At 43.6% G+C, this 27717-nt stretch overlaps 1 protein-coding gene across 2 annotated transcripts in view; it reads right to left on the bottom strand.

Moving 5' to 3' along the window:
- Nucleotides 1-27717, bottom strand: part of LNX1 (ligand of numb-protein X 1) — a 186362-nt gene that overhangs the window by 21381 nt on the left and 137264 nt on the right. For both annotated transcript variants that reach the window (XM_027544502.1, XM_027544503.1), the window contains 4 exons: nucleotides 15211-15449; nucleotides 14570-14722; nucleotides 7980-8182; nucleotides 5243-5614 (listed from right to left, as the gene is read on the bottom strand). In XM_027544502.1, coding sequence (XP_027400303.1) covers nucleotides 5243-5614; nucleotides 7980-8182; nucleotides 14570-14722; nucleotides 15211-15449 — 967 coding nt within the window. The remainder of the gene's footprint in view (nucleotides 1-5242; nucleotides 5615-7979; nucleotides 8183-14569; nucleotides 14723-15210; nucleotides 15450-27717) is intronic.

A 27717-nucleotide genomic window follows, 5' to 3' on the forward strand; every position in this document is an offset into this window, starting at 1 on the left:
GATGAGAGCATCTCAAAGCAGGTATAACTCTCAGCAGAAATCATTCTCACATTGAATATTGGATAGATATATGTGGAACCTTCCAGGTTTGGGATGCTGAGATGTCCCAGGGTCTGAAATCTCTGGCCATATTTCTTTGTTCTATTATTTTAGGTATGACACCAGACAGTTGTCCCTTTCATGCAGAGATTCTAGTCATGGTGCTCAAAAAGCTACAATTGACAACAGAGAAAAATAAAGTTGTACTAGTTTCTAAATAAGTCAAGTGCCCCATATTTGAAGCTTCCATCTCCACTGGGTTTCTCTCCAAGAGGCATTCGACTTTCAGCCTAACTCTAGGGTCTGGTACTTAGGGCTTCTGCTGAGTAAGCCAATGTTAGAGCTCTACATATGTAAAGTTGGTCAAATTCAAAACAGTTGTGGCTTCTCTGTAATAACTTTTCCCTGAAATAATGTAGAAAAAGGTAGAATGTGTGGGACTGTGGGCGAAAACATGACCAAAAGGGCATGTTGTCTGGGAATTTCTTTGCAAGACAAACATGATTCATGGAGTGGACACACCAGGCCAGTGCAGCCAAGGATTGGTTGGAAATTTGACTCTCAACTTTTGAAGGGCATTTGGTTTAATCCCCCCAGCTGGGTGTGTGTTACAAGTATCTCATGAATAAAATCCACACTTGAGGTCGCTTAACTGAGTTTGCTCAGCATTCTACTTTTTCCATTTCTAACTCATATGGCCCAATTTTTTTTCCCCCTTCTTCTTCCCCTGCCTACAAAGCACATTGGCTTTGTTTGGTAAGCAGAAGAATCTTTTAGGAAATCCCACTGTTAAGCAAGATTTTATTTCATAAGTTAACATTCTCAGGGAAAAAATTTTTTCCTCTTCTGTTACTAATCTACAAAAGTAGAATGCCATGTGTAATCAAGATTTTTCCAAGTGACATGAGTAAGGGAGTTTTTCTTTTGTCTATTGTGAAGGATAGTTGGCAGGTAATCTCTAGACTGTGAGCTGCACAAACTGACCTGCAGAGGGAGTTGACAAGCATTAACAGGGAAAAAACTGATGATCACCCAAGAGTCTGCTTTTTAAAGAGAAAAGGCATGCTGAGAGTGCAGTTTCTTAATAAAGAAAAAAAGCAGGGCTCTTAATTTTCCATGGATTAATATTTTCATAAACAATGTCTATTTCCTGTTCTCACCCATTGGCACATACAGGCTAGACTGCCTGCTCAGTGCTGACTTGACTGTATTTGGGGAGAGATGGGAATGTAGTTTAAGCTCTACGAGGCCAGGACTGTGTCAGTCTTGTTCACCGTTGTCCTACACACCTCTTGACATTTAGAAGGTGCTCAACCAATAATAACTGAACAAATTCAAGGGGACAAAAAGACTTCTACTTTGGGGGAAAATAATGTAAAAGTGGATTTGGTGCTTTTTCTTCAGTAAACGGTTTGACAAAAAATATCCCTATGAGATGAAATTAATGTGTGAATTATATAGCAAACTCCAGGAGATAGTGAAGGAGAGGGAAGCCTGGTGTGCTGCAGTTCATGAGATTGCAAAGGTTTGGACACAACTTAGCCACTGAACAACAACATAACCTGCTAAATTTATTCATTCAAATATTTATTGAGTGTCTCTTACTGCCAGACATTTCTCTAATTGCTTGAGGTAGAATACTGTACTATATACTATGCTAGATTGGCAGGTATTAATCAAATAATTTGTTAGCAGAACATAAGATTAGAGGATATAGAATTGAGGGGAAGGATGCAACTTCACTTTCACTTTTCACTTTCATGCACTGGAGAAGGAAATGGCAACCCACTCCAGTGTTCTTGCCTGGAGAATCCCAGGGACGGGGGAGCCTGGTGGGCTGCCGTCTATGGGGTCGCACAGAGTCAGACATGACTGAAGCGACTTAGCAGCAGCAGCAGATGCTACTTTAAGCAGGATGATCAGTGAGGGTGTCTCTGAGGTAACATTTGAAGAGAGACCTGAGTGAAATGCAGGAGTATACAGATATCTGGAAGAGTCTTTCAGAGGGTCAGCAAGATCATCAGCCTTGGGTTGAGAAAGTTCCTAAAATGCTTGAGGAGTAGCAATAGCAAGAAGGCAATGTTAAGAAGAGCATGGTTAAACAAGGCGGAGAATACCAGAAATCCTCCCATTTGCTTAAGATATGAGGTTGGAGAGACTACTAAAGACCAGATTACATGGCTCTGCTGGCCACTGTAAGGATTTGGTATTTGAATCTAAGTGTCTTAGGAAGCACTGGATGGCTGAGGGCAGGAAAGTGATATAGTGGGATTAACTCTGTAAAGTGGTCATTCTAAATGCTGTATGAGAGTGGAGATGGAAGCAAGGAGACCAGTTAAGAAGTTCTTGCAGCAGCCCAGACTAAACATGATGGCAGCCTGGCTGATGGAAGCCATGGAGGTGGTGAGATATATTACAGGCAAGGGATGTGGAAGAGAGTCAAGACACTTTTTGCTCTAAGTAACTGAGTAAATGACGTTGTCATTTCTAGAGTTAAGGAAAGACTGAGGGGAAGAGCAGGTTTGGCAAGGGGTGGAGAGTGGAGAGGCCAAGGTTTCACTTTTGAATATTAAATTGGAGATGCCTTTCAGACATTCACATAGAGATACCAAGTAGGCAATTGGCCACCTAAGTGTGGTGTTCAGAAAAGTCGGGACTGGGCATGTGAACTTGGGAATGGATGACATAAACTCCAGAAGGAAATGCCTTTTGTAACTCTGGTTTATTCTTCATCCGCTCCACAGGGCCTGACCTCAGGCCCCTTAGGGCAGATGGGCATCCACCAGATTGAGAATGACCTTGGAACTGAGACACCATCAAAAACCCCAGATCAGGGGCCAAAGCACCATGCAGCCTTCCTGTCCTATGGATAGAAGAAGCAGGGGAAGTCCCCTTGCACCCTCTGCCTCAGGCTTTCCACATCTAAAATGACAATAATTTCATCCACTACATGGTTCTCCTCAAAAAAAAAAAAAAAACACAGAGATAAGATACTACACACATGATAGTGAAAAGAGTCGCCAACACCTGGAGGAACTCCGTTGGTTTGTTTTGTACTGAGATGATCAAGTCCTTGAGGGGAGGCTCTGTCTTCTGACTGTCATCCTCTGTGGAACTTTGATACAAGGTCCATTCAACTACTGCTGCTGACTCTCTATCTATACTTGAAGAATGAATACTTCTTCATTCTAAGCCACCAAGGGGAAGCTGACATGATATATGGATAACCGCAAACACATCTTAAGGCCTCCATTCCTGTCCCTCTCCTATGAGCTTTCCACTGCCTCTAAGGAGATCTTTCTAGAAAATCACATCACTTTCTTTCTTAAACCCTTCCAACGATACCTCATGGCCTTAGAGGTAAAGTCTGAACTTCTTAGCATGACTTATTAAACTCTAAATGATCTGGCCCTTCCCTACCACTACTGCCTTATCTACTGTTGCTTTTAAAATTGAATACCACACTCCAGGTGTTAACCATTTCCCTACCTGGCTTTTGGGGAAACATTCTTTTGTGTTGTATCTCCTTAGAATGACCCTCCCTGCCTCAGCCACCTAGAGAACCCCTTCTGATCCCTCAAAACCCCAGTTCAAGATTTTCCTTCTCTGTGAAGAATTTCTAGACCCCACTAAGTAAAGTGAAAAATATTACTTTTTTCACACAACCAAGAATTTAAAAATGCCATTTGCAGCAATATGGATGGACCTAGAGATTATCATACTAAGTGAGGTCAGACAGAAAAATACAAATATCATACGATTTTGCTAATATGTAGAATCTAAAAAAAGATATTAATGAACTTATTTACAAAACAAATAAATCCACTGACTTATTGTTACCAAAGGAGAGGGGAGGGATAAATTAAGAGTTTGGGATTAACATATATAACCACTATATATATATAAATATATATATAATATAAATATTATAAAATATTATAAAATAAATATAAATATATATATAAATATATATTAAATCACAAGGACCTACTGTACAGCACAGGGAACTATACTCAATATTTTGTAATAACCTGTAAGGGAAAAGAATCTGAAAAAGAATAGATTTTATACATATATAAAATATATTATATAGGTACGCATGCAGTCCATGGGGTCGTAAAGAGTTGGACACGATTGAGTGACTGAACTGAACATGTACATATATACATGTAAAACTGAATCATTTTGCTGTACACCTGAAACTAACACAACATTGTAAATCTACTATACTTCAATTTAAAAAGAAAACCAACAACAAAAACTCAAGGTCATCCAGCTGAAGTTAATAAGATGCATGCTGGGGCTTGGTGGCATCATGCCTGTCAGGAGCATGAACTAGTTTGAACCAATGTCAGGCTGTCATGAGCTCTATTTGCCTGAGTAATAATAATTTATACGCCTCTCTTACAGAGGGCTTCCTTAGGCTAATATTTGAGTTCCCATGGGCTTTTGAAGGGGGCTGGACTTAGCCATGGAGAGGGGCTCAACTTTAGCCAATCCTACCATGGTTTCTGGTCCACAAGATCACTGAAGGGCACATGGCCCAGCTTCTATGTGGATGTTCTCAGAGTGTATTTGCATGACCCCAAGCCCTGGGTGTTCTTTGGAAGGAATGATGTTAAAGCTGAAACTCCAGCACTTTGGCCACCTCATGCAGGGAGTTGACTCATTGGAAAAGACTCTGATGCTGGGAGGGACTGGGGGCAGGAGGAGAAGGGGACGACAGAGGATGAGATGGCTGGATGGCATCACTGACTCGATGGACGTGAGTCTGAGTGAACTCCGGGAGTTGGTGATGGACAGGGAGGCCTGGTGTGCTGCAATTCATGGGGCCGCAAAGAGTCAGACATGACTGAGCGACTGAACTGAACTGAACTGAACTGAACTGAAGGTCTGTGACTACCATACTGGGTACAAGGATGATGCAACCCTGCTGACCCTGAGTGATCTTAACCTGGTGAGGCTGCAACAGAGCCCAATGTGTCTACCTGCAGTTAGACTGGATGGCTGGCAACAGAATGCCCATGACCCTGAGACGTCATTTGCTGGAGCAATGTTCTTACCTGGCCCTTCACTCTTGACTCTGAAAAGGAGGCACTGTGCGTTACCCGGGGTAGAGACAGGGTAGGTGGATCAAGATGATGAGCATTCCTGCTCATGCTGGCAGTTTCTGACCAGGATCTTGTAAGCCTCTGTGACCTACCTGAATCAGATGAGCTGCGCTTTCTGGGCTGCCGTACCGAAGGTCATGCCCGTTGATGGCTAACACACGGTCATTCTCCTCCAGCTGGCCGTGTCTGTCTGCCACGCCACCGTCCAGCACGTTGAAAATAAACACCCCAGGTTCATCCATCTTGCGCACCAGTTTTATTCCAAGCTGTTCCTCCGGGCTGCTTTTGTTGAGGATCACGTGGAAACTGTCATCCCGGGGCCCGTAGGTATCCAGGGGCTGTCCGTCTGTCCTGCTCCGGAACTTCTGCTCCCGGAGCACGGTCAACCGCAGCACCTGGCATGGCTGCCGCAGGAGGCGCAGGGCGTAGTTGTGCCGGACATTGCTGATGTCCATCCCGTTGACCTAGAGGAAGGCGACCTCGAATCTGGAGCCACCGAACCATCAGCTCCACCTGCCACAATCCTGCCTAAAAGGCCCTGCCTACAGACCCCCCAAGGCCCTTCCTAAAAGACCACCTGCTCTGTCCCCTTCTTCTCTGTCCAAATGCCCAAATACCCCATCTTTCAATAGGACTTGTAACCCAGCTTTCCTCCACTGTTACCTGCACACCTTTTCAACTCTCTGTCTCAGCAGACAGAATCTTTTCTCAGCCCTGTCCTTACATAGGCCCTCAAGTTTATTTAGATGGTCCTAACCCTCATTTCTGTTGCTTGCTAAACTTGTTTTTTGGCTGAGGGAGGAAGGAAAAGGAAGAAAAAGTGGGAGAAGGCCAAAGAAGAAAAGAAAATTTTTGATTAATGATTATGTTAAAGTGCTATTTAAATCAAACTGAGAAAAAAAAATAAAAAAAATAAATCAAACTGAGTTGACATTTTCTTTCCAAACATCTCCAAATGAATTTTTCTCCCTAGGTAACCTGTAGTGGAATTTCTAGGCTTCATTGGTGTGTGTGTGTGTGTGTGTGACACAGAGAATGTATGTGTACATACATGTATTTGTGTTTTGGCAAGTGTGTGAATGTGTGTGACACATATTCTCAACAAAAGAGAAAAAAATCTCTGTACTATTTCAAATGAACTGATGTAAATGGAAGCTTCTAGGCTCTTTTACTGAAAGGCTGGGTCCCTTTATTAAACTGCTCAAATGTCCTCCAGCTCGGCCCACTCATTTGTGCCTTACTAATAATCTGTGGGACTGAGGCTGTGTGGGGCTTTCTGGTTTTAATTACTCTAGGCAGACCCAGCCTCAAGGCTTCGGCCCCCAGTGGTGATCACTGCTTGGGAAGAAAATAATTTCACAGCAGCACTGCACTGTTCTTAAGGAAGGAGGCCCCACAGAAGAGAAACAACCTTCTTGAATTTCTATGGTTTGGGAAGATTTCTCGCACTTGGCAGCCAACTGTTAGAAGAGTCGCGGAGTGAGATTTTCCCGGGCCTGCCTGCGCGTGCAATTGCCCGTCCTCTGCTGCATCTCCAGGGATGCACGGAGGCTCCTTTGCACGTGGACAAGGCTCAGAACCTTTGTTCAAGCGCAGGTGAGCTCAAAGGCCTTGCTCTGCTCTGTCACCTTATCCCATGTCCAGCTTTCCCCATCACACCCAGGCCAAGAGAAAGTCAGGGTCGCCTGCTGAACAGTCCTGGCAGCTTTTTTGCTTGCAAGTGCCAGCTGAAGGCCACAAGAATCAAAATGTTTTCCTTATGCAACCCTCCCAGGCAGCATAGCTTCCATAGAACTGGAGGAAAGCCATATAGAGTGTTGCTAATTGCATGGCCAATCATCCCCTGAGGTTGACGGGCCCTGCCTCGTACTCCATCTTGGAGGCCAGTGGGAATATCAGTGTTTCTACAATAACTGCTTCAAATTCTTTCTCCTCTTATTCCAAAAAATAAGAATTTCTTTGCCAGAGAAATAGCACATAATGTGTTAGGAGCTGGCCTGTCAGCAACCCAGAAAGGATAGGATGAAACTGTCATCTGAGGGTCAGACAGGAAATATATGACCAAGGGAGGGATTCTTCCTTATCACTTTTGGCACATGTTAGACTTCTGTCTGATGAACAACTCTTCCTTTGTCCTTTCTCTTCATCTGAAAATTCTTCCCGAGCATCCTTACCCTCGGCCAAGCCACAGAGGACAGTAATGCCTAAGGCGTTCTGTTCCACCACCTGTCTCCCCTGGAATGTCTGTGGGTTGGCTGAATAGCTTAGGGATTTTTTTTCTTTGCTGAAGGGTCATTAAGCTATAGGAAATTTACTTTAGGGGAGTGTGTGAATGTGAGTGATTAGATAAAATACAAAATGTTCCAGTAATCTGTTCTAAAAACAACTTAATATGCTACAGTTTTATATTGTTTGATGTTATTGTTACTTAAAGTAGGAGAAAGGGATAGGAGAGGAAGAATGAGGAGGGAGAAGAAGGAAAAGAAGACTGAAGAGGTAGAGAAAGTTAGGGGAGGGGGAAGACAGGAGAAGAGGAAGGAGGAGAACAGAGACAAAATGATATAGAGATAGTATTTATAGAGAGAGAGAAAGAGGTCAGAAGCACAAGACAGACAGAAGGGTTAGGGACCTACTGCAAATTACTAATCTTGTATGAAGAGTCATATCAACCTAATAACTATGGAAAGTGACTGTTCCACATTTATGTTAGTGTTTTACTTATTTGTCCAACCACTCACCCATCATAACCCTAACCCATGCAGCCAATGATTTGCTCAGAAGTGACTCTTATTAAGCCCATTATCATGGCTCCACAGCCATAGTTTCTACCTTTAGGATGATGTCTCCTGGCAGGAGCCGGCCATCTCTGGCTATCACCCCATCACGATAAATGTGCTGGACAATGATATGGACCAGAGGGGTTTCACTGCCTCCCACAAGCCTAATGGAGAGGTTTTCATTGGGATCCGTTCGATTGATCTTGATGCTGGTAATTTCACCATCTGGAATCAGGTGATACAACCTTGGAAAGACTAAAATGGACAAAGACAGTGTTTATTTAAGACACCCACCAACGGCCATTTCCAACCACTTCTCTTCTTGCCAGGCTTTTGGTTCCAGCCAAACTAAACTATTCATCATTCTTTGTACATGTTTTCCATCTTCCTGCCTCTGAGCCAGCATAAGTTTCTCTGCCTGGAATGTTTTCCATCCTAGGCCTAAACCCAATTTTTCCTTCAAGGCCTGCATGAAATGATCCCTTCCAATTAAATTCTGCCCTCCTCCCTCCTCCCCCACTTTCTCTCAACTTCCTATTTCCCACAAAGCTGTATTTCTCAGGGCACTGAGCCTTCTATTACTATTATTATTACTCATGGCCATTTCTTATACCCACCATTGGACTCTAAGATCCTTGTTTCTTAGGTCTGTGCACAGACCTCTGTACACAGGAGACTTTGTCCCATGTTTATTGAGTAAAGAGGAATGAATGAACAGTCATTATGGAATGAACCACAGTTTGCTCACTTACTTACCGAGGCGAAAAAACAGAACAAACCTGTTCTGCTCTTTCTGATTATTTTGAAGGTTTCCTCCTGGGAGGCCCTGTCTTTCAGTCTCACTGAAAAGCAGGCTCTCTCCCCACCCCTGCTGTCAGGGAAGGGAAGTCAAACGGCCTAATTCACAATCAGGAACCCCCCGGGCCCAGCTGGTGGTGTCAAGGTGTTCGTCCCTGATCCGCTTGCATTGCTGAATTCAGAGCCAGAAGGAGATTCAGAGATCTAGGCTGGGGTTTCCAAACCTTACATTTTCAGTGAGGACCCTTACCCTGGAAAGTCTTTCACAGGTTACCCTGCCCCCATCCCCTGAGCCCACACACAGAAGATCATTTCAGGCTGTGCAGTTTGACAACCATCAGTTCAGTTCAGTCCAGTCGCTCAGTCGTGTCTGACTCTTTGCGACCCCATGAACTGCAGCACGCCAGGCCTCCCTGTCCATCACCAACTCCCGGAGTCCACCCAAACCCATGTCCATTGAGTCAGTGATGCCATCCAACTATCTCATCCTCTGTCGTCTCCTTTTCCTTCTGCCCTCAATCTTTCCCAGCATCAGGGTCTTTTCCAATGAGTCAGCTCTCTGCATCAGGTGGCCAAAGTATTGGAATTTCAGCTTCAACATCAGTCCTTCCAATGAACACCCAAGACTGATCTTTAGGATGGACTGGTTGGATCTCCTCTCAGTCCAAGGGACTCTCAAGAGTATTCTTCAACACCACAGTTCAAAAGCATCAATTCTTCAGTGCTCAGCTTTCTTTATAGTCCAACTCTTACATCCATACATGACCACTGGAAAAACCATAGCCTTGACTAGACAGAACTTTGTTGACAAAGTAATGTCTCTGCTTTTTAATATGCTGTCTAGGTTGGTCATAACTTTCCTTCCAAGAAGTGTCTTTTAATTTCATGGCTGCAATCACCATCTGCAGTGATTTTGGAGCCCCCCAAAATAAAGTCAGCCACAGTCAAGCCTTTATTTCACAAGTGAGGATGCGTGAGCTGGGAGAACGGAAGTGACATGAACGGCTAGAGGTGGTAGTTCAGTGGTGGCCCCCAGAACCGGGTCAGAACCTGGGGCTCTTGTTAGGCTCCCTCCTTCACAGCTGGCAACAGGCCCACAGGGGACTTGCTCTATAGACACACACTCTATTGAGCCAGCAGTACCAACTGGCGTGGTTCTCCACCTCGGTGGAATAGAAGGGTACAGGCAACACCAGCTGGCCACATAACACCTAGCATGGCAGGAGCCGCAGCTCTTCACCAGATGCTGGAGGCTCGAGTCTGGACATTGAAGATGGGGTTACTTTTGTCTCCTGTAGCTGCTGACAGCAGCCGTTGCCCTAAAATTCTCCCTTAATTATATCACTGGGAAAGATCAAAACTGCAGGCCTGGTTCTACATAAAACACTCTTTGTGACTATTTTCAAAACCCATGACCTTAGTCCATTTTCCCTAATGAACTCCAAGTTCATTAACAAGTACTCAACTCTCTAGGAACGATACAGAAAGAATTAAAATTATTTCTAAGTATTATAGAACATGATAAACAAAGAAATTTAGTGGCCAGAGGAAGCCAGAGACGTTGTCAATATGGGCCCTTGACTGCCGTCGGGATTTGATTTAATGTAAGCAATTGGGCTTTGTTGTAAGGCTGTGGGCAGCAGTCTTCATCTGTCAGCTCCTGGTGCTAACAGTGCTTGAGTGATCAAGTTCAATTAATGTTTAAACTGCTTTGATTACCTTAAGTAGGCGCTATCCACAAGTATTTGTTGGAACAGGCCTGGTGACAAGGGAATGGAAGTTCTTTAAAAAAATCATTTTGAGCTAAGAAAGATTTGGAAATAATCATCAAAGCTGCTGATTTTTGCTCTTCTCCCCCTCCCTTTCTATGCTTTCTCCCAACAGAGTTACAAAAACCATGCCCCCAAATCTAAACCAGTCAAGGCTGTTTGTTTTGATAGTCTGAAAGGACATACTCAGTCACAGCTGAAAATGTTAATTACAGCCACGATAATGAGACCTTCAAGAGTTAATGAAATTTTTAATTCCCACTTGGTGCTGGTCTGAAAAGAAATAGTTGTCCAATATTTTGTCCTTGCTTAAGGACCAAGAAATATAGTATCATTTACCAAGTGTTTATTATATGCTGACCATTCAGCTAAGCAATTTGCATGATATTTTTGTTTGTTTAGTCCTCACAATAGATCAAGATTGGAACTAGGTTATTTTTATCCCTGTTTTTTTAGCTAAAGCTTAGAGGAGTCAAGTAAACCATCCAAGTCATATGGCTGATAAATATTAAAGCCAATCTCTTTACTGATATGAAAAGGATGGACAAACCATGGAAGTTCACCACACTAACCATGGGTTACTGAAGAGAGACTCTAAGGTCATTTTTGAAATCTCTGTTACCTCACAAATCCTGTACCAGCCTCACTGAGTCTTAATCCCTCCCCCATTGTGAAGTAATAGGTCCTGTAGCAGAAAAGGAAATTTCATTCTCTCCCATGCAAAGCCCCTGTACACATAATGTAGCTGCAATCTTCACCTTCATGAAATAAAGTTTCGATTCTGCTATAACTTGATGCAAAAGCATTCAGGTGTGTTCACTGCCCCCAAGTCAAGACTCCTAAATGGCCACCAGGACTCTTCTAATCCGGCTTTAACCTCATCTTCCCCCACTTCCCAACACACAGTCAAGATCCCAGTGCCCATCCAGGTCATAAGTGTCTCTTACACGGACTATACTGTCCCATTGGGAAGTGGTGTGTCTCTCCTCGTGGCCCCCATTTTCATTTATTTATATCTCACTCTTCATGGTATTTTCTTTTCTTTTAGTCTTGAATGAACCCCTTGGAGCCAGGAACTAGATTTTATAATCTTTATATAAAAGTCCTCTGTGTGTCCTAAGTTGCTTCAATTGTGTCCGACTCTTTGTGAACCTATGGACTGTAGCCTGCCAGGCACCTCTGTCCATGGGATTCCCTAGGCAACAATACCAGAGTGGGTTGCCATTTCCTTCTCCAGGGGATCTTCCTGACCTAGGGACTGAAGCTGTATTTCCTGTGTCGCTTGCATTGGCAGGCAGTTTCTTATATAAAATCACTAAGCCTAAATATATAAACAGCTCATGTAATTCTATCAAAAAAACCAAATAACCTGCTTTAAAAAGGGGAAAAGATACAAATGGTATTTTTTTCAAGAAGACATACAGCTGGCCAACAGGCATATGAAAAGATGCTCAACATTGTTAATCACCTCACACCTGTCCAAATGGCTATCATCAAAAATTCTTCAAATAACAAATGTTGGTGAGGATGAAGAGAAAAGGGAACAGTTGGTGGGAATGTAAACTGATGCAGCCACTATAGAAAACAGTATGGAGGCTTTCAAACAACTACAAATAGAACTATCATATGATCCAGCAATTCCATGTCTGGGTATACATCCAAAGAAAACAGGAACATTAATCTGAAAAGATACATGGACTCCAATGTTCATAACCAAGAGGTGGAAGCAACCTAAGTGTCCATCAACATTGGACACTTGATGTCCAATGGACACTTGATGTCCGTTCATCAAGATGAATAAAGAAGATGTGGTATGTATACAGTGGAATACTACTCAGCCATAAACAAGAATGAACTTCTCTGAGCATTTTATGCTAAGTAAAATAAGTCAGATAGAAAAATACAAATACTTTATGTTATCACTTCTGTGTGGAATCTAGAAAATAAAAACAAATGAAAAAACAGATTCACATATATAGAGATCAAACTAGTAGGTACCCAGTGGGGAAAGGGAAAGGGAGAGGGACACAACAGGGGAAAAGGTATAAACTGCTTATGCAAAATAATAAAGCTATAAGGAAATATTGTACAGCACAGTGAATAGAGCCACTATTTTATAATAACTTTAAATGGAGTATAATCTGTAAAAATAATGACTCTCTATGTTGTACATCTGAAACTAATACGATATTGTAAATCAATTATACTTCAATTTTAAAAAAGCACAAAGCTTAGGCCAATGTCCTACACATAGTAATCTCTTATTTTTAAAAGTTTCTGCATTAACATGCAAATCAGTCTTATTCAGGCAAGAGAAAACTTTATGTGGAATGGAATTAAGGAGCCTTTAATAAGGGGGAAGACTGGCAGAAAGGAAGTTATGATCCTTTTATTCATTGCAGAAACATTAGGTGAAAACTATTATGTACTAGATACTGTGCTTGGCCTTGAGAACACAAAGACTTACCCCTGCCCCCACTGGTAGAGTTACAATAAAAGGTGACATTGCTATAACAGAGATACAGGTGCTTTGAGAACACAAAGGAGAGAGGACTGGGGGAGTCAAGGAGGGCTCCCAGGAGGAGGCAAAGCCTAAAGAGAAATTAGGATGCCAGCTGATGGCAAGTGAGAGTGCAGTTGGACAACAACATGGAAGTGAGAGAAAGACACAGTATTTACACGATGGCGGTGAGAGTAGTGAGAGCGTGTAGTGTATGTTCAGGGTGAGAGAGGTAAGAACGGGGCTTACACAACTGCTCAAAGTTCTCTGAGAGCATGATAAAGACAGAGGTTTGGGGTTTACCCCCCAACCTCGAGGGGGCTTCCCTGGTGGCTCAGATGGAAAAGAATCTGCCTGCAGTGCAGGAGACCTGGGTTCGATCCCTGGATTGGGAAGATCCCATAGAGAAGGGAATGGCAACCCACTCCAGTATTCCTGCCTGGAGAATTCCATGGACAGAGGAGCCTGGTGGGCTACAGTCCATGGGGTCTCAAAGAGTCCGACATGACTGAGCAACTAACACTTTCACTTTCTTTCACTCCCCAACCTTGAAGGAGCAGAGGGCACTTTAATCCAGTGAGTAAACGAATGGGCTCTGGAGCCAGTGGACACCCCAGGACTGCCATTTTCCAGCTGAGTGACTTCGGGCTAGTTACCCAGTCTCTCTAAACCTTGGTTTCTTCTGTAAACTGAGAATCACAATCCCCATCTCTTATCATTGCGACCTGAGCACTACCTGGCACCCAGGAAAGCTCAAAAGAATTCTTTTAGTTATTATTATGACGGCTGTGAAGTTCTAATGTAAGATGAAAATAAAAGAACAGGACAGTGTTTTCTCAGCTCCATTTATATTGAAAAAAAGACACAGAATCTAAGATCCAGAAACTTTCTTTGTGTGAATTTTAGAGCCACATTACTCGGATTCCAAATTCAGAAGGGGCAAACTAAATAATTGCCTGGTACCTCAGTTTCCTCATCTATAAAACAGGGATGATAATTGTAGCTCCCTCATAGAGTTGTTGAGGAGTACATGAATTAATACATAGAAAACCCTCACAATCACACATCACACAAGGTGGTGATAAAAATAAATCCTCATATAGCGTTTCCTATGTGCCAGGCACTGTTCTAACTGCTCTTCACTTAACTACATTATTCTTTATATTCTGAAGGTAAGGGTTCCGAAATCTTTTCCTTCAATCTGTGTAAAAAGAGAACAATAGGGACTTTCCTAATGGTCCAGTCATTGGGAATCTGCCTTCCAATGCAGGGGATATGGGTTTGAGCCCTGGTTCGGGAACTAAGATCCCATGTGTGGTGGAGTAACTAAGCCCATGCCGAACTAGAGAAGCCAGTGAGCTGCAACAAGTACTCAATGTAGCCAGAAAAAAAAAAAGGGAAAAGTAATTTTTGCCTTTGGTTACTTTTATAAGAAGTAGGGTGATCTAGGTAAAAAATATTTATGCCCTTAGGAAGAGAGGTGTTGTAGAAAGTGAGGGCTAGTCCCGTTGTCATCACCCCTGGAGTCATTCTGGAAGCCCAGGCCACACCCAGCCTCACGGGGGAGCAACTTACCATCAAGGACAGTGGTATTTTCAGAATCCTCTCGTCCCTGGTCAGCTTGGCTGACAACGGTACTTCCACTCTTTGTCCTTCGAAGAACACTCAAGGCTTGGTTTATTTTTTTAAAGGATCTGCTTCTGATGGTGGATCGCTCAAAGGGCCGTGCTGAAGACAAGAGAGAAGAAGGTCTCTTTTATGGACACGGCCAGTAAGACACACAACGGAACGCAAACGGGGATTACTTCGAGGTGGTGGGATGATACAATTTGCTTATCTGTATGTTCTCAGTTTCTACAATGAAATATGGACGGTTTATTTAAAATCTGCTTGTCTTTTTTTCCTAGGCTGGATGGAATATAACAGCACTTTTCTCGGGTTTCCTGGGCGGGAAGGTATGGACGCTGCGGGAGTGATGAATCACTAGGTCTAACTTCAACTCCTTTCACCAAGTCAGATTACACACGTTTCTAATGATCTCAAGTCCTCGTGGTTTCATTTCACTTTGGAGAACTGGACGTTGGGTTGTGGCCAAAACTACCAGAACAATTTCCTCTTAAACAAAACATTTCTAGGACTTTCCACAGTGACCGTTTCACAGAGGGCAGTCCCAAGGCAGAGAAGCCCATTCCCGGACAACCACCTATTTGACTCACCCCTTGTTCGGTTGCTCCGGCCAGAGTCCAGGGGGCTATTTGGCTGACCATCCTCTGCTGTGGACACGTAGGCAGGGTTGTCTAGGCCAGGCTCATCTGTCATTAAGGAGACGGTGGGAACTGTGGAAATCTCTGGGGATAGTGATGTTGCTGTGAGGCTGGTGCTGCCATCTGGACAGCCATCCTGAGAGCGCCTCTTCCTGTCTTTAGTGAGGCCGTAGTGGGAGGCACCTTTGCAGCTGTAACAAAGCCAGAAGGAGGTCAGAGAAGGCTTTGCACATCGCTCAGCTGGAGCTCTTCCAGTGCACGTGCTTGCTGCCCTCGGAAATTGATTTGCTTGCCCCTGGTTCCCCTCTCTTTTCACATGGAGGTAAGTCAATATACACTTGCCAATCAAACAAATGAATGACTTGAGAGAACAGCTTTTAAAATTTGTTTATTGCATTTTATTAAAACACTCTCTATCCTGGTGCCTGAAATGCAAACTGTGAGAGTTGCCATGGGGTCACAAAGACTAGGGCTTGAGGCTGGCAATCTTCAACTATTTGAATGTGGTAATTCCTTCTTGCTGGTGTTTATCTTGACCATGAAAACCCTTAGTCACCCTCTCAGTCCTTTCTTTGGGGTTTAGTTTCCCAAACCACTGAACATAAATACAAAACTCCTCCCAGATTCCATATTTAACTGTCCATGGAAATAGAATCGCCTGCATTACAAAGCCACAGGAGTTTGTTCAGCACCACGGTTCTCTGGAGGCTGGCTTGCTGGCTTCCAGTCCCCTGCCTTGGGGCTGGTCTCAGAGTGGCCAGGACCTCTGAGGGACTAGGGACTAGGGGCTCCCATGCACTAAAAATGTGCTTGTCTCCTAACATTGGGAGAGTAAAACAACATTCACAGTCTTTAAAAAGAATAGGTCTATATCCATTCACCCTCCACGTTAAAGAACAAGCCTAAGAGCCGGGAGACCAAGGTTTGAGTTATCTAAGTCCATATTTATTAGGCAAGTCATCTCAGCTCTTAGGTAGGTTTCCATCAGAAAATGCTGATGATTTCACTCTTTCATTGCTGTGGTGAGGATGTAGCCATAGACAGCCACACCAGCTTCCCAGTGGTTGCTGCTAAGTCACTCCAGTCATGTTCGACTTTGTGCAACCCCATAGATGGCAGCCCACCAGGCTCCCCCGTCCCTGGGATTCTCCAGGCAAGAACACTGGAGTGGGTTTCCATTTCCTTCTCCAGTGCATAAAAGTGAAAAGTGAAAGTGAAGTCACTCAGTCGTGTCCGACTCTTCGTGACCGCATGGACTGCAGCCCACCAGCCTCCTCCGTCCATGGGATTTTCCAGGCAAGAGTACTGGAGTGGGGTGCCATTGCCTTCTCCAGTGGTATGAAGGCAGAAATTGAATGGGCGAGTCCCTTTAAGAAGCAGCTATTTGCATATAATGGATGTTAATTTCTAAATTATTTTCAACTCATTACAGAAAACTGGATATGGTTGAGCTATTTTAGATAACACTTTGAGAGCCTATTTGGAGTGATGTTTCTGAATAGAATCAAAAGCAGCCTGCAGTTGATGTGCCCATGACTGATACGGCCTGAGAGAACCATAGAGCTGGTGGATAGAAGGGCCTCTGTCTGGATGGAAATCTTTGCTCTGAAATTTGCCTAGCTGTGTCATCTGGCAAAATTTGTTAATGTGCACATACATCTTGGGTTGCTGTGAAGTCTGCTAGATGTTAGGTCTTGGCAAGAGTTTAGTATCTTGCCAGATATATGGAAAATTCTCAACAGATTGTAGCCACTTCCATAATTGAACCATCTAAGTTGCCTGTTTTATCACATTAACTTCTTTGAGATTAGGGTGCATGGGGGATGGATGGGGTCCCAAAACTTCAGTTGCCAAGCTGCAGTCATGATGCAAATGCCATTGTCCGAGCATGGCAAACATGGTCAAAGGTGTCCAGCTTATCCACTCTTGGTACTAGGTCAAGTTTAAATGCTGTTCATTGTCTTAGAAAAGATTACATTACAATTAAGCATTGAAATGAAAAGTAACTGTATAAATAGAAACTCTCAAAAACAGAGCGGTGTCATGTAAATTTGACATTGGCGAAGTAAATATTTGTCATTAGAAGGACAGCAATTTCCGATTTTCTTGTGAAGAGACAAGCAGACACTTTATTTGCTTAGAAAGAAAGATACCACCAAGGAGATGAAAAGTGGTGTCACATTTTGCTACTAAAATCATCCAAAAGAATGGGGCTCTTTCATGCCAAACAATACAACTAGAGGGCAGGAGAGGTCTGAATGGAATTTGTCTGAATGGATTTTGAAGTCTGATCTAACCAACTCATGCATTGCAAGGATATCTTTAACAGTGTTTTGGAATGATTTAACCAGTGATAGTTTTTAAAATTTTCTTGTTGGTACATAAAACATGATGCTTCTTATAATCAATGATGATGATTTTGTGTGGTTTTAATATGAGTAGAAAGGGACTCTGATTATACAACCCTACCTACATCTTTACCTTACAAAAGATGAAATGGGCCTCTAGCTTCTCATACTAGTCTTTCCCTCCCTTAAACAGTATAAGCTTCTTGCTTGAACTGGTGAGATTTTACTGTTCTGATGAGCTACTTTGGCTTTGAATCGTTCTGCTTAAAAATAGCAAAGTGGTTGATATGAGAAGCTCAAAAATTGGAAGAAACATTGTGTGATGGAAAAAATAAAAGCCAGCATGCAGTTGAGCAGCTCCAAAGTCATAAACACACGAGCGGAACACTTCTCTGTAAGCCAGCAGTCTCAGACTAGCAACACATGGGAAGGAAGTTCCTAGGCTATTTTGTTGGACTAGAAACAGGCTTTCTTTTCTTGGGGCAGCAATGCTCTTCACCATGTGCCCTGCCAGAGCAGGAAATGAATCTTCCAATTGGACAAATGACCAGTGAAGGCATAAGCCATGGCCTTCTGAGGGGATGGAGCACATCCCAGTGGAAAAAAGTAGCATCTTGTGCTGCTGCCACATCTGTGAGGAAGGGTAAGGTATTTAAAGATCTCTGATGCCAAGACCATGCCATTAAGAAACCATTTCTGTTTCAGATCCTTGGGGTTCCAAAGACACATTTTAGTCCAGGAAAGGAAAACATCATAAAATGGCTAAGATCACTCCCCACTGGCCTCGTACCTCAGCTATCCTTACGATAGCCAGGGAGAGTAGATTTAAACATTCAGACTCATAAGCTTTGTGTGAAAAAGGTTCTGCTAAAGTGACTAATACTTGTGTAATTTTGCTTGTTTCAGCTTCTTGGATGAGCTTGGATCTGAGGCACAGGGTGATCTATGAAGGTAGCAGCTTGTACTTACTAATTATCTCTTTTGTGTTGACTGATCCTGGGGCCTCTTGATTTACAGGCACAAGTGAGGGGAGGAGGGGGGAAGAGCTGATTAGCCTTGGCCAATACAGGAACATATGCTGAACCCTGGGTTGTGTTCAAAGCAAACAGGATTTATTCTCCCTTTAGTTATCCTGAGCATTAAGTACTCTCAGGTGGTGATGGGTGACAGCCATGAACTTGAAGGATGAACACAAGGAACGTGGTAAACCATTTTTCAACCACTTTGGATATGCCATCTGTTTAAAGTAGCTCTGAAGATCCGTTTTGTTAATAACAGAGTTGAGATCCTGAGCTCCTATATCAAAGTGAGCGGAGGCAAATCTGTCTTAATATAAAAATGCTGACACTGGGGGCATGTGCCATGGAATTTTTGTCTTTTCTGCAAGGGAGAGGCGAAAGTAAGAAGAGAAAATGAACCTCTTCTTGCAAAAATTCCTGAGTCCAAGCAGTGAGTTCACTGCTAATGGGGGTTGACTGGAAGCAGGTTGGACCCCTGATGTACTTTACAGAGGTTCTGATGGGATCAGAGCTCAGCACAAGTTGGTTTGCAGGGGAGGGCTCCTTTCTGATGATAGAATAAAAGAGGTCCTTGAGAAATCAAGCCTCAATACACTCACTGTAACAGTCTGGGTAACTATACCACCCCTCTTTGATGCTTCAACTTCCCTCACATTCTTTCTCAGTTCACTTCTGAATTAGGTAAACACTGAATCTGCCCTCAAATTGAGTTCATTAATTGCTCAGTCTGCTCATACTTTAAACCAGGGCTTGCAAACTCATACGCTAATCAGGCCGGGGGGGTGGGGGGAGAGGCAGGCGGTGGTCGTGGTGAACAGTGCTATTCCATTTCAAAAGTGCAGCAGGCAACCCTACAGACCTCCTGAGTGTTGCCTCAAGAACACCAGCCTAAGAGCACTTAGTCAAGAAATGCAAGTTGCCAGATTGGAAAGGAAAAGGGAAACTGTCACTGTTTGTAATGCCATATTATATATAGAAACCTTCAAAGACTCGAAAAACAAAACAAAACAAAACAAAACAAAACAAAAAACCAAAAAACCTCGCTACAATTTTCCTGAACGAAAAAGCAAGAGTTCCAGAAAAACATCTACTTCTGCTTTATTGACCATGCCAAAGCCTTTGACTGTGTGGATCACAACAAACTGTGGAAAATTCTTCAAGAGATGGGAATACCAGACCACCTGACCTGCCTCTTGAGAAATCTGTTTGCAGGTCAGGAAGCAACAGTTAGAACTGGACATGGAACAACAGACTGGTTCCAAATCGGGAAATGAGTACATGAAGGCTGTATATTGTCACCCTGCTTACTTAACTTATATGCAGAGTACATAATGCTAAATGCTGGGCTGGATGAAGCACAAGCTGGAATCAAGACTGCTGGGAGAAATATCAATAACCTCAGATATGCAGATGATACCACACTTAGGGCAGAAAATGAAGAACTAAAGAGCCTCTTGATGAAAGTGAAAGAGGAGAGTGAAAAAGTTGGCTTAAAACTCAGCATTCAGAAAACTAAGATCATGGCATCCAGTCCCATCACTTCATGGCAAATAGATGGGGAAACAACGGAAACAGTGACAGACTTTAACTTTGGGGGCTCCAAAATCACTGCAGATGATGACTGCAGCCATGAAATTAAAAGACGTTTGCTTCTTGGAAGAAAAGTTATGACCAACTTAGACAGCATATTAAAAAGCAGAGACATTATTTTGCCAACAAAGGTCCATCTAGTCAAAGCTATGGTTTTTCCAGTAGTCAAGTATGGGTGTGAGAGTTGGACTATAAAGAAAGCTGAGCGTTGAAGAATTGATGCTTTTGAACTGTGGTGTTGGAGAAGACTCTTGAGAGTCCCTTGGACTGCAAGGGACCAACCAGTCTATCCTAAAGGAAATCAGTCCTGAATATTCATTGGAAGGACTAATGCTGAAGCTGAAACTCCAATACTTTGGCCACCTGAGGGGAAGAACTGACTCATTTGAAAAGACCCTGATGCTGGGAAAGATTGAGGCAGGAGGAGAAGGGGACGACAGAGGATGAGATGGTTGGATGGCATCACTGACTCAACGCACATGAGTTTGAGTAAGCTCTGGGAGTTGGTGATGGATAGGAAAGCCTGGTGTGCTGCAGTCCGTGGGGTTGCAGAGAGTCGGACATGCCTGAGTGACTGAACTGAACTGATCTCTGAGCCGTGTTGATCATGGCCTCATGATAGGGTCTGGCAACCCAGAAAGGAGCTGAGAAGAGCTAACATCTACTGGACTACTGTTCACTGTACGTTACATTTCACAAATGTGGTCTTAGGCTCGGCTAAAAACCTGTTAAACCCTCGCAGTGCCTCTGGCTGTCAAGTCAGTTAAACCACCTCCACTCTGCAGATGAGGATATGAAAACTTGGATAAAGCTTTCTTCCCTTCTAGCTGTCAGAGTGAAGCTGGGGCTTATATCCAAGTTGTGGGGTCCATGCTTTCTCCCCTCCTGTGGCCTGGCCTCCAGCCTGGAGCTTACCCTACACTCCAGACTCCTGATGTGTAGTCAGATTCCTGACTGCTCATGCCACATTTTCACTCTCAATAGGCATCTGAAACCTAACACATCCAAACGCCCCAAGCTTCCCTGCCAAACCAGCTCTTCCCGCCTCTTCTCTGTTTTACCTTACATCCTTCTCAGAACCCAAACTCCTGAGTCAGCCCTGATTCCTTTCTTTTTCTCAACCCCACAAATATAATCGAGCCAGATTTATCCAGAATCCAAATGCTTTTCATCACTTCTACCACCATGGCCCTAGTCTGTGCTGCCATCATCAAAGCCTGGATTATTACAACAGGCTCCTGAGAGGTCTTTCTACTTCTACACTCATTCCCCTCCCCTGTTTATTCTCAACAGAGCAGCAGTGTCATCCCTTTAAAACAGCTCTCCATGCCACTAAAACACAAGGCCCTCAGAATAGCCCAGTGGGCCCTGTATTCTCTCTGTGTTACTTTTGTCCTCATCTCCATCTCCTGCTCATCCGGCCTCCTATTGGTTCTCACCCTGGCCCAGCACGCTCCTGCCTCCCGGACCTTGCATTTCTGTTCCTGCTCTCTGTCTGGAACACGTGCCCCCAGATTCCCGCCTGGTCTGCTCCCTCAGCCCCGTTGGGTCTGTGATTGAAGCCCACCTTCCCTGAGTGTCCTTTTTCAAGCAGCAGCTTTTTTCCTGGAACATTCTAACTCTTCTTATTTTTCTTCCCTACTTCTCTCTTTTCTGCTTATTTTGGAGTAAAAGTTCCAAAGTTGGGGGGAGAGGGAGTTTAGTTCCATAGTTAACCAATTGAACCAAACTTTGAAAACTTTATCCCTCTAGGATCAAAAGGGCTTCATCGTATCGGTTCTTGGGAAAGAGTGAGCTCAGGGATTCCCATGTCCCTCCTGGCTGACAGTCCAGACACACCAGCTCTGTGTCAGCTGCCTGGTGAGCTTTGGGCATGTCTGCTCCATGGAGCCCAAAGGGAACGGAGGGAAGAACAAAGCCTTGCCCACCTGGTGACTTTCAGGGAGTCCACATGGTCAGTAGATTTCCTCAGGCAGGCACTTGGCAAATGTGTTGAATTAGACTGAAGTCTCCCTTTGGGTGTTCTATTGAAATTACCCGACTGGGGATTGATGATCCACCCACACGGTCCTGCTAACATGTAATTGTGGTTGGTTGTGATGCCTCTGCCAGGCTGCCTTTTCCCCTCAGAGCAAACTCATGATTTCCCTGTGCTCTAATGTGAGATGAGAAGTGAGAAGGAAGAGGAAAAAGTGAGATTTTTAACATTCTTTCTTTCACATACTTCCCTGGTAACTCTAAAAGGACTCTATTGGATCTGGGTTTTAAAACCATTCTGTACATAGGAGGAATAAACAGTTGCCATATACCTTCTTTTGGTCGGTTATGCTGCTACAATGGGATGAGTGATTTTGAATACTAATACTTTGTTTTTTCATTCAGTGGGCACTTATGGAGGACCTTCTGAAAAAGAGGGCAGAGCGATGTGGAAAAAGCTCAGGCTTTCATGTTTAAAACATCGCCAGTCCAGGTCCGATGCACGATACTGGATGCTTGGGGCTGGTGCACTGGGACAACCCAGAGGGATGGTATGGGGAGGGAGGAGGGAGGAGGGTTCAGGATGGGGAATACATGTATACCTGTGGCAGATTCATTTTGATATATGGCAAAACCAATACAATATTGTAAAGTTAAAAAAAATAAATAAACTCAAAACTGAAAAAAAAAAAACATATTAAACAATACACTTGTAATTATGTCTTTGGAGACTACTACTACTAAAAAAAAAAAAAAAAAAAAATCTGGGTATGAATCCTAGGTCTGCATCACCAGCTCTGTGACTGTGGACAAGTTCCGTGACTTCGTTCAGCCTTTCCCAGATGTTGGTAAAGAATTTGCCTACAATGCAGGAGACCCAGGTTTGAATGCTGGGTTGGGAAGATCCTCTGGAGAAGGGAATGGCAACCCACTCCAGTATTCTTGCCTGGAGAATTCCATGGAAAGATGAGCCTGGTGGGCTATAGTCCATGGGGTCGCAAAGAGTCAGACACAACTGACCGACTAACACTTTCATTTTTCACTTTCCCAGATGTGAAATGGGCTCAGTGTTTATTTATAGTAAGATTTACAGATCCATGCCAAGCCCCTAACAGTGCCTGGAATATACTAGCAATTCAATAAGCAGTAATCAGCATGATTATTGTATGTCAAGCATAATGTTAGGTCCTATGGTTGCAAAGAAACATATTATACAGTATATGCCTGCGAGGAGACTGGTATGAAAACAGAAAACTGCCGGGTTATCAGAGAGAGATGGAGGTACGAGCCAAGTGTTGGAAGAACTCAGAGAAGGGGGCCACTCACTCTCTGCGGGTAGCTCATTATCAAGGGGTAATCAGGGAAGGTGTCCCAGAAGAGGTGATATCTGAGCTGAGTCTAGGAAAGTGAGTGACATTGTGATGGAAGACTAGGTGTGAACGCCACATTTAAAGACCCCAAGGATGCAAGTGCATGGCTTATTACTGTGTTTGGTGCAGATCTTATCCCCTTGAGACATTGATGGAGAAAAACAGAACTGAAGTGAGGCCAAAGAGGAAGACAAATGCTGGCAGTGGTGTTGAGGAGAAAAGCCCAGGGTACTTGACTACTCGTTTGTCGCCACCTCTGGAGTTTAGCAGGGCTAAAGCCATGCCTGTGGGCACAGGAGACTAGGGCATTGAGAAGTCTGATGCCAACACAGGAGGGTGATGAAGGTGACAATGGAAGGCTCAAAGTCACCCCCTCACAGAGGCTCCCTTACCCTCTGTTTGAAGTGGATCTTCTCTCCCCCCAGCACCTGCTTTCAATTCCCAGGACTTAACATCTTTGAAAATGATTTTGTATGTTTACTTGCTTCCCTTTTAAATCACTGTCTCTCCCCAAAAGTAAGAGTCCAGCATGTCTTGCTCACCACTAAATCCTCAACACACCACACAGCGCTCGAGACATGGGGTCAGCCATGTGTCAGAGCAGTCTGAGACATTCTGGGAACAGCTATGTTTCTTTCTTACTCCCTTTAGTAGATGCTTTCTGTTTATACTTTCAATTATATTGACCTAGATATGTTTTTATTGATTTTATGGAGGTACAATCGACATATTATAATAAGTTTCAGGTACACAACATAAGGATTTGATATTTTTATACTGTAAAATCAGCACCACAATAAGTCTACCTAACGGTCATAGTTAACTTTTTTTCTCTTTTGATGAGCACTTTAAAGATCTATTGTGTGCGTGCTCAGTTGTGTCTGACTCTTTGAGACTCTATGGACTGTAGCCCACTAAGTTCCTCTGTCCATGGGATTCTCCAGGCAAGAATACTGGAGTGGGTTGCCATTTCCTCCTGCACGGGATTTTCCTGATCCAGGGATCAAACCAGGGTCTCCTGCATTGCAGGCCGATTCTTTACCACTAGCGCCACCTGGGAAGCCGCTAAGGTCTATTGGGTTTGCCAAAAAGTTAATTTGAGTTTTTCCATACCTTCTTACAGAAAAACGCAAACGAACTTTTTGGCCAATCCAATACTTTCTTAACAACTTTCAAATATGCAATGCAGATTATACATACCATTCTGTATACTACATCCTCTTGACTTATTTTATAACTTTGAAGTTTGTAGCTTTTGACACCCTTCACCCGTTTTGCCTAGCCTTTACCCCCTGCCTCTGGCAACCGCTGATTGATTCTCCATATCTGAGTCTTGTTTTGCTTTTTAAGTTTCCACACATAGACCCATATGGTATGCCTTTCTCTGACTTATTTCTCTAAGTTTAATTCCCTATGCTATATATTTTTCTGCTCCTTTTATTAGACGCTTTCTGTTTATACTTTTAATCATGCTGACCCAGATATGTTTCCATTGTTGCAGGCTGCCTTCTTTTTTTTTGGAGGAAGACAGGCTATGTTTTAAAAATATGTGATAATATTTAATAACTTTTAAAATGCAAGACACTGGAAATCTTTATTATGTTTAGGATAAAAATAAACACATCAGTCATCTTTTTCTAAATCAGACCCACTTAGGTTCCCTGAGCCCACCCTCTAACAGAACCCACCCTTGCTAATTAAGTCCTGATCACTTGGAAAAGACTCAAGTAACAATAGTATAACTTCTATTAATATGACTCCTCTAGTTTTTCAGCAGATAGATCTTAAGCACTGCAACTTTTTGGAGCATTTTCTGAGTTCGATTGGATAATTCTGTATTTCACTTATTATACCTGCAGCTTTTTAACTAATCTCTGGTTTAAGTATATTAGGCAAAGTCATTTTGTTTGGATTACTTTTTCTCCTCTAGGTTAAAATGCATGTTCCCTGGGGTTGAATTACATGGTCACTCATGAAGCTACCAGAAACCATACATAGAAAAGTCATTAGCACTGTTGTGTACTCATGGGTGAAACCAACATCGGTTAATAAGTGAAGGAGGTCATCAGCTGGACAAGCCTACCATCTGGGAGTCAGCTTAGACCCTGGGTATGAACTTGAGGCTGAAAGGCCCTCACCCCACGGGGCCAAGGGATTTCTTAACATCACCACTGACCACACACTTCTTCTTCTCATTAGCTTCTTTCTTCTGCCTCCAAACCACAGGGGAGAATATCCTCAGCGATTCCAACCACCCTTGCCTCCCTTGTTAATGAATCCCAGGAAAGGAGATTTAAAACAAACTGGAGAGTGACTTGGAAACACAGGCCAAGCTTTGGGCAACAGGAACCCCAGTCACCTGGGGCTGGTGAGGTGGGGTGAGGGGCAGGATGTCTTAAAGTGAAATTGGCTCCACAAACAAATGGTCTAATGACAATGAAGCCAGCATACGTGACTCAGTTTACCAAAGATGCTGATGTGTTCCTGTGAGACTGATGACCTGGTGCTGTGCAGGTATGAGAAACAGCTGCCCTTCTCTGCACAGCGTCTATTTTTATTTAGGCAGGGAAAGGCAGATATTCTTTTACCTAATGCTAAAGGCTCCTTTTCTATGTTTTCTGTTAGTCTGCAGGATTAGGTCTTTCAGACAACCTGTGACTTCATCTTTTTATCCTTCAAATCTCAACTCATATATTAATAATAATTTAGAATTATGGCCAACACTTACAGTACACTTATATGGACTAAGCACTATTATGCATAATATGCTTTATGCATATTAATTCATTGGTTTTCACATCATCCCAGTTAGCCACTTTGCTAATAAGCAACTAAGGCACAGAGAGGTTAAATAACTTTCCCAACGTCACACAGAAGGCAAGTGGAGGGGCTAGGATCTGAACCCAAAGCAGACAGGATTTTAGTTGAGGTGTGCACCTCATGATTGTAACATGCCATGAACTTTGGTGGCTGACAGTTTGGAGGGGACTGCAATGTAGGAGGCAGGGAAAAGGCAAGAAGTATGAGAAGGTCCTTTATAACAGCATACTCTGTACTACAGCTACTGTTTGCTGCCAGCTACGGTGTGGCTGCTATAAGAAATACAAACGGCATGAGCTGGAAGGGTGGCCTGTTCTAATCAAGTTGGCATCTTCAGGCTTGCAGTTGACAGACATGAGCGGCGAGCTTCGAGCTGCCCGCACCTCCGTTTCTGCCCCGTCAGCAGGGCCATTTGTCAGTGGAGCTCACGTGGTGGGTTGCTGGTAGAGTGAGGCAACTGCAGCGGTCCCCATGTGCCCGCAGGCTCGCTGTCTTCCTGCTCTCTTCACTTCAAACCTCTTAAGAGGCAGCGGCTTAAAACAATCTGGGCTGGGTGAGTGGGTAACTTGTGATTTATTTATTCTTCCTCTAGAGGGAGCGCTTTAGTCCAGGCATTTAGATACTCAAATACACCACATTTGTGGTGGAAAACAACTTATTAGGGGAAAAGAGGCAGACATCTCCATCCCATACCAGCAAGGAGTGCATCATCTTCTGCCCTATTAATAACGAGTCATATCAGTAACCACCTGAGCTGTCACTTGTTCACTTGTTCCAAGCTTGGTCTTTATCACCAGACACAGAAGTGGGGCTTAGGCTAGCAAACACTGCCCCAGCAGTGTTAGCCCCAGCTTATATTATCCTCATTTTACAGACGGGGAAAGTGAGGCTTAGAGAGTTAAGTAGTTTATCCAAAATGACACAGCACTAAGGCAAAGGAGCTGAAAGTTGAACATAGCTCTGTCTGGGATTTTGTTGCTGATTTAAACAATGTGTAATGGGCTTCCCAAATGACACCGGTGGTAAGGAACCTGCCTGCCAATGCAGGAGACATAAGAGACACAGGTTTGATCCCGGAGTTGGGAAGATCCCCCGGAGGAGAGCATGGCAACCCACTTCAGTATTCTTGCCTGGTGAATCCCCATGGACAGAGGAGCCTGGTGGACGACAGCCCATAGGGTCGCAGAGTTGGACATGACTGAAGTGACTTAGCATGAGCACACAATTATCAAGTTATCTTAGTCCTTAATGTGGGTCAGGGGCTTCAAAGCACTTTCCCCTCTGTTCACTTAGTCCTTACCACCGCCTAATGAGGTAGATATAATTATCATGCCC

The sequence above is a fragment of the Bos indicus x Bos taurus genome, chromosome 6 (assembly GCF_003369695.1).
Source record: "Bos indicus x Bos taurus breed Angus x Brahman F1 hybrid chromosome 6, Bos_hybrid_MaternalHap_v2.0, whole genome shotgun sequence".
In the NCBI taxonomy this organism is placed as follows: domain Eukaryota; kingdom Metazoa; phylum Chordata; class Mammalia; order Artiodactyla; family Bovidae; genus Bos; species Bos indicus x Bos taurus.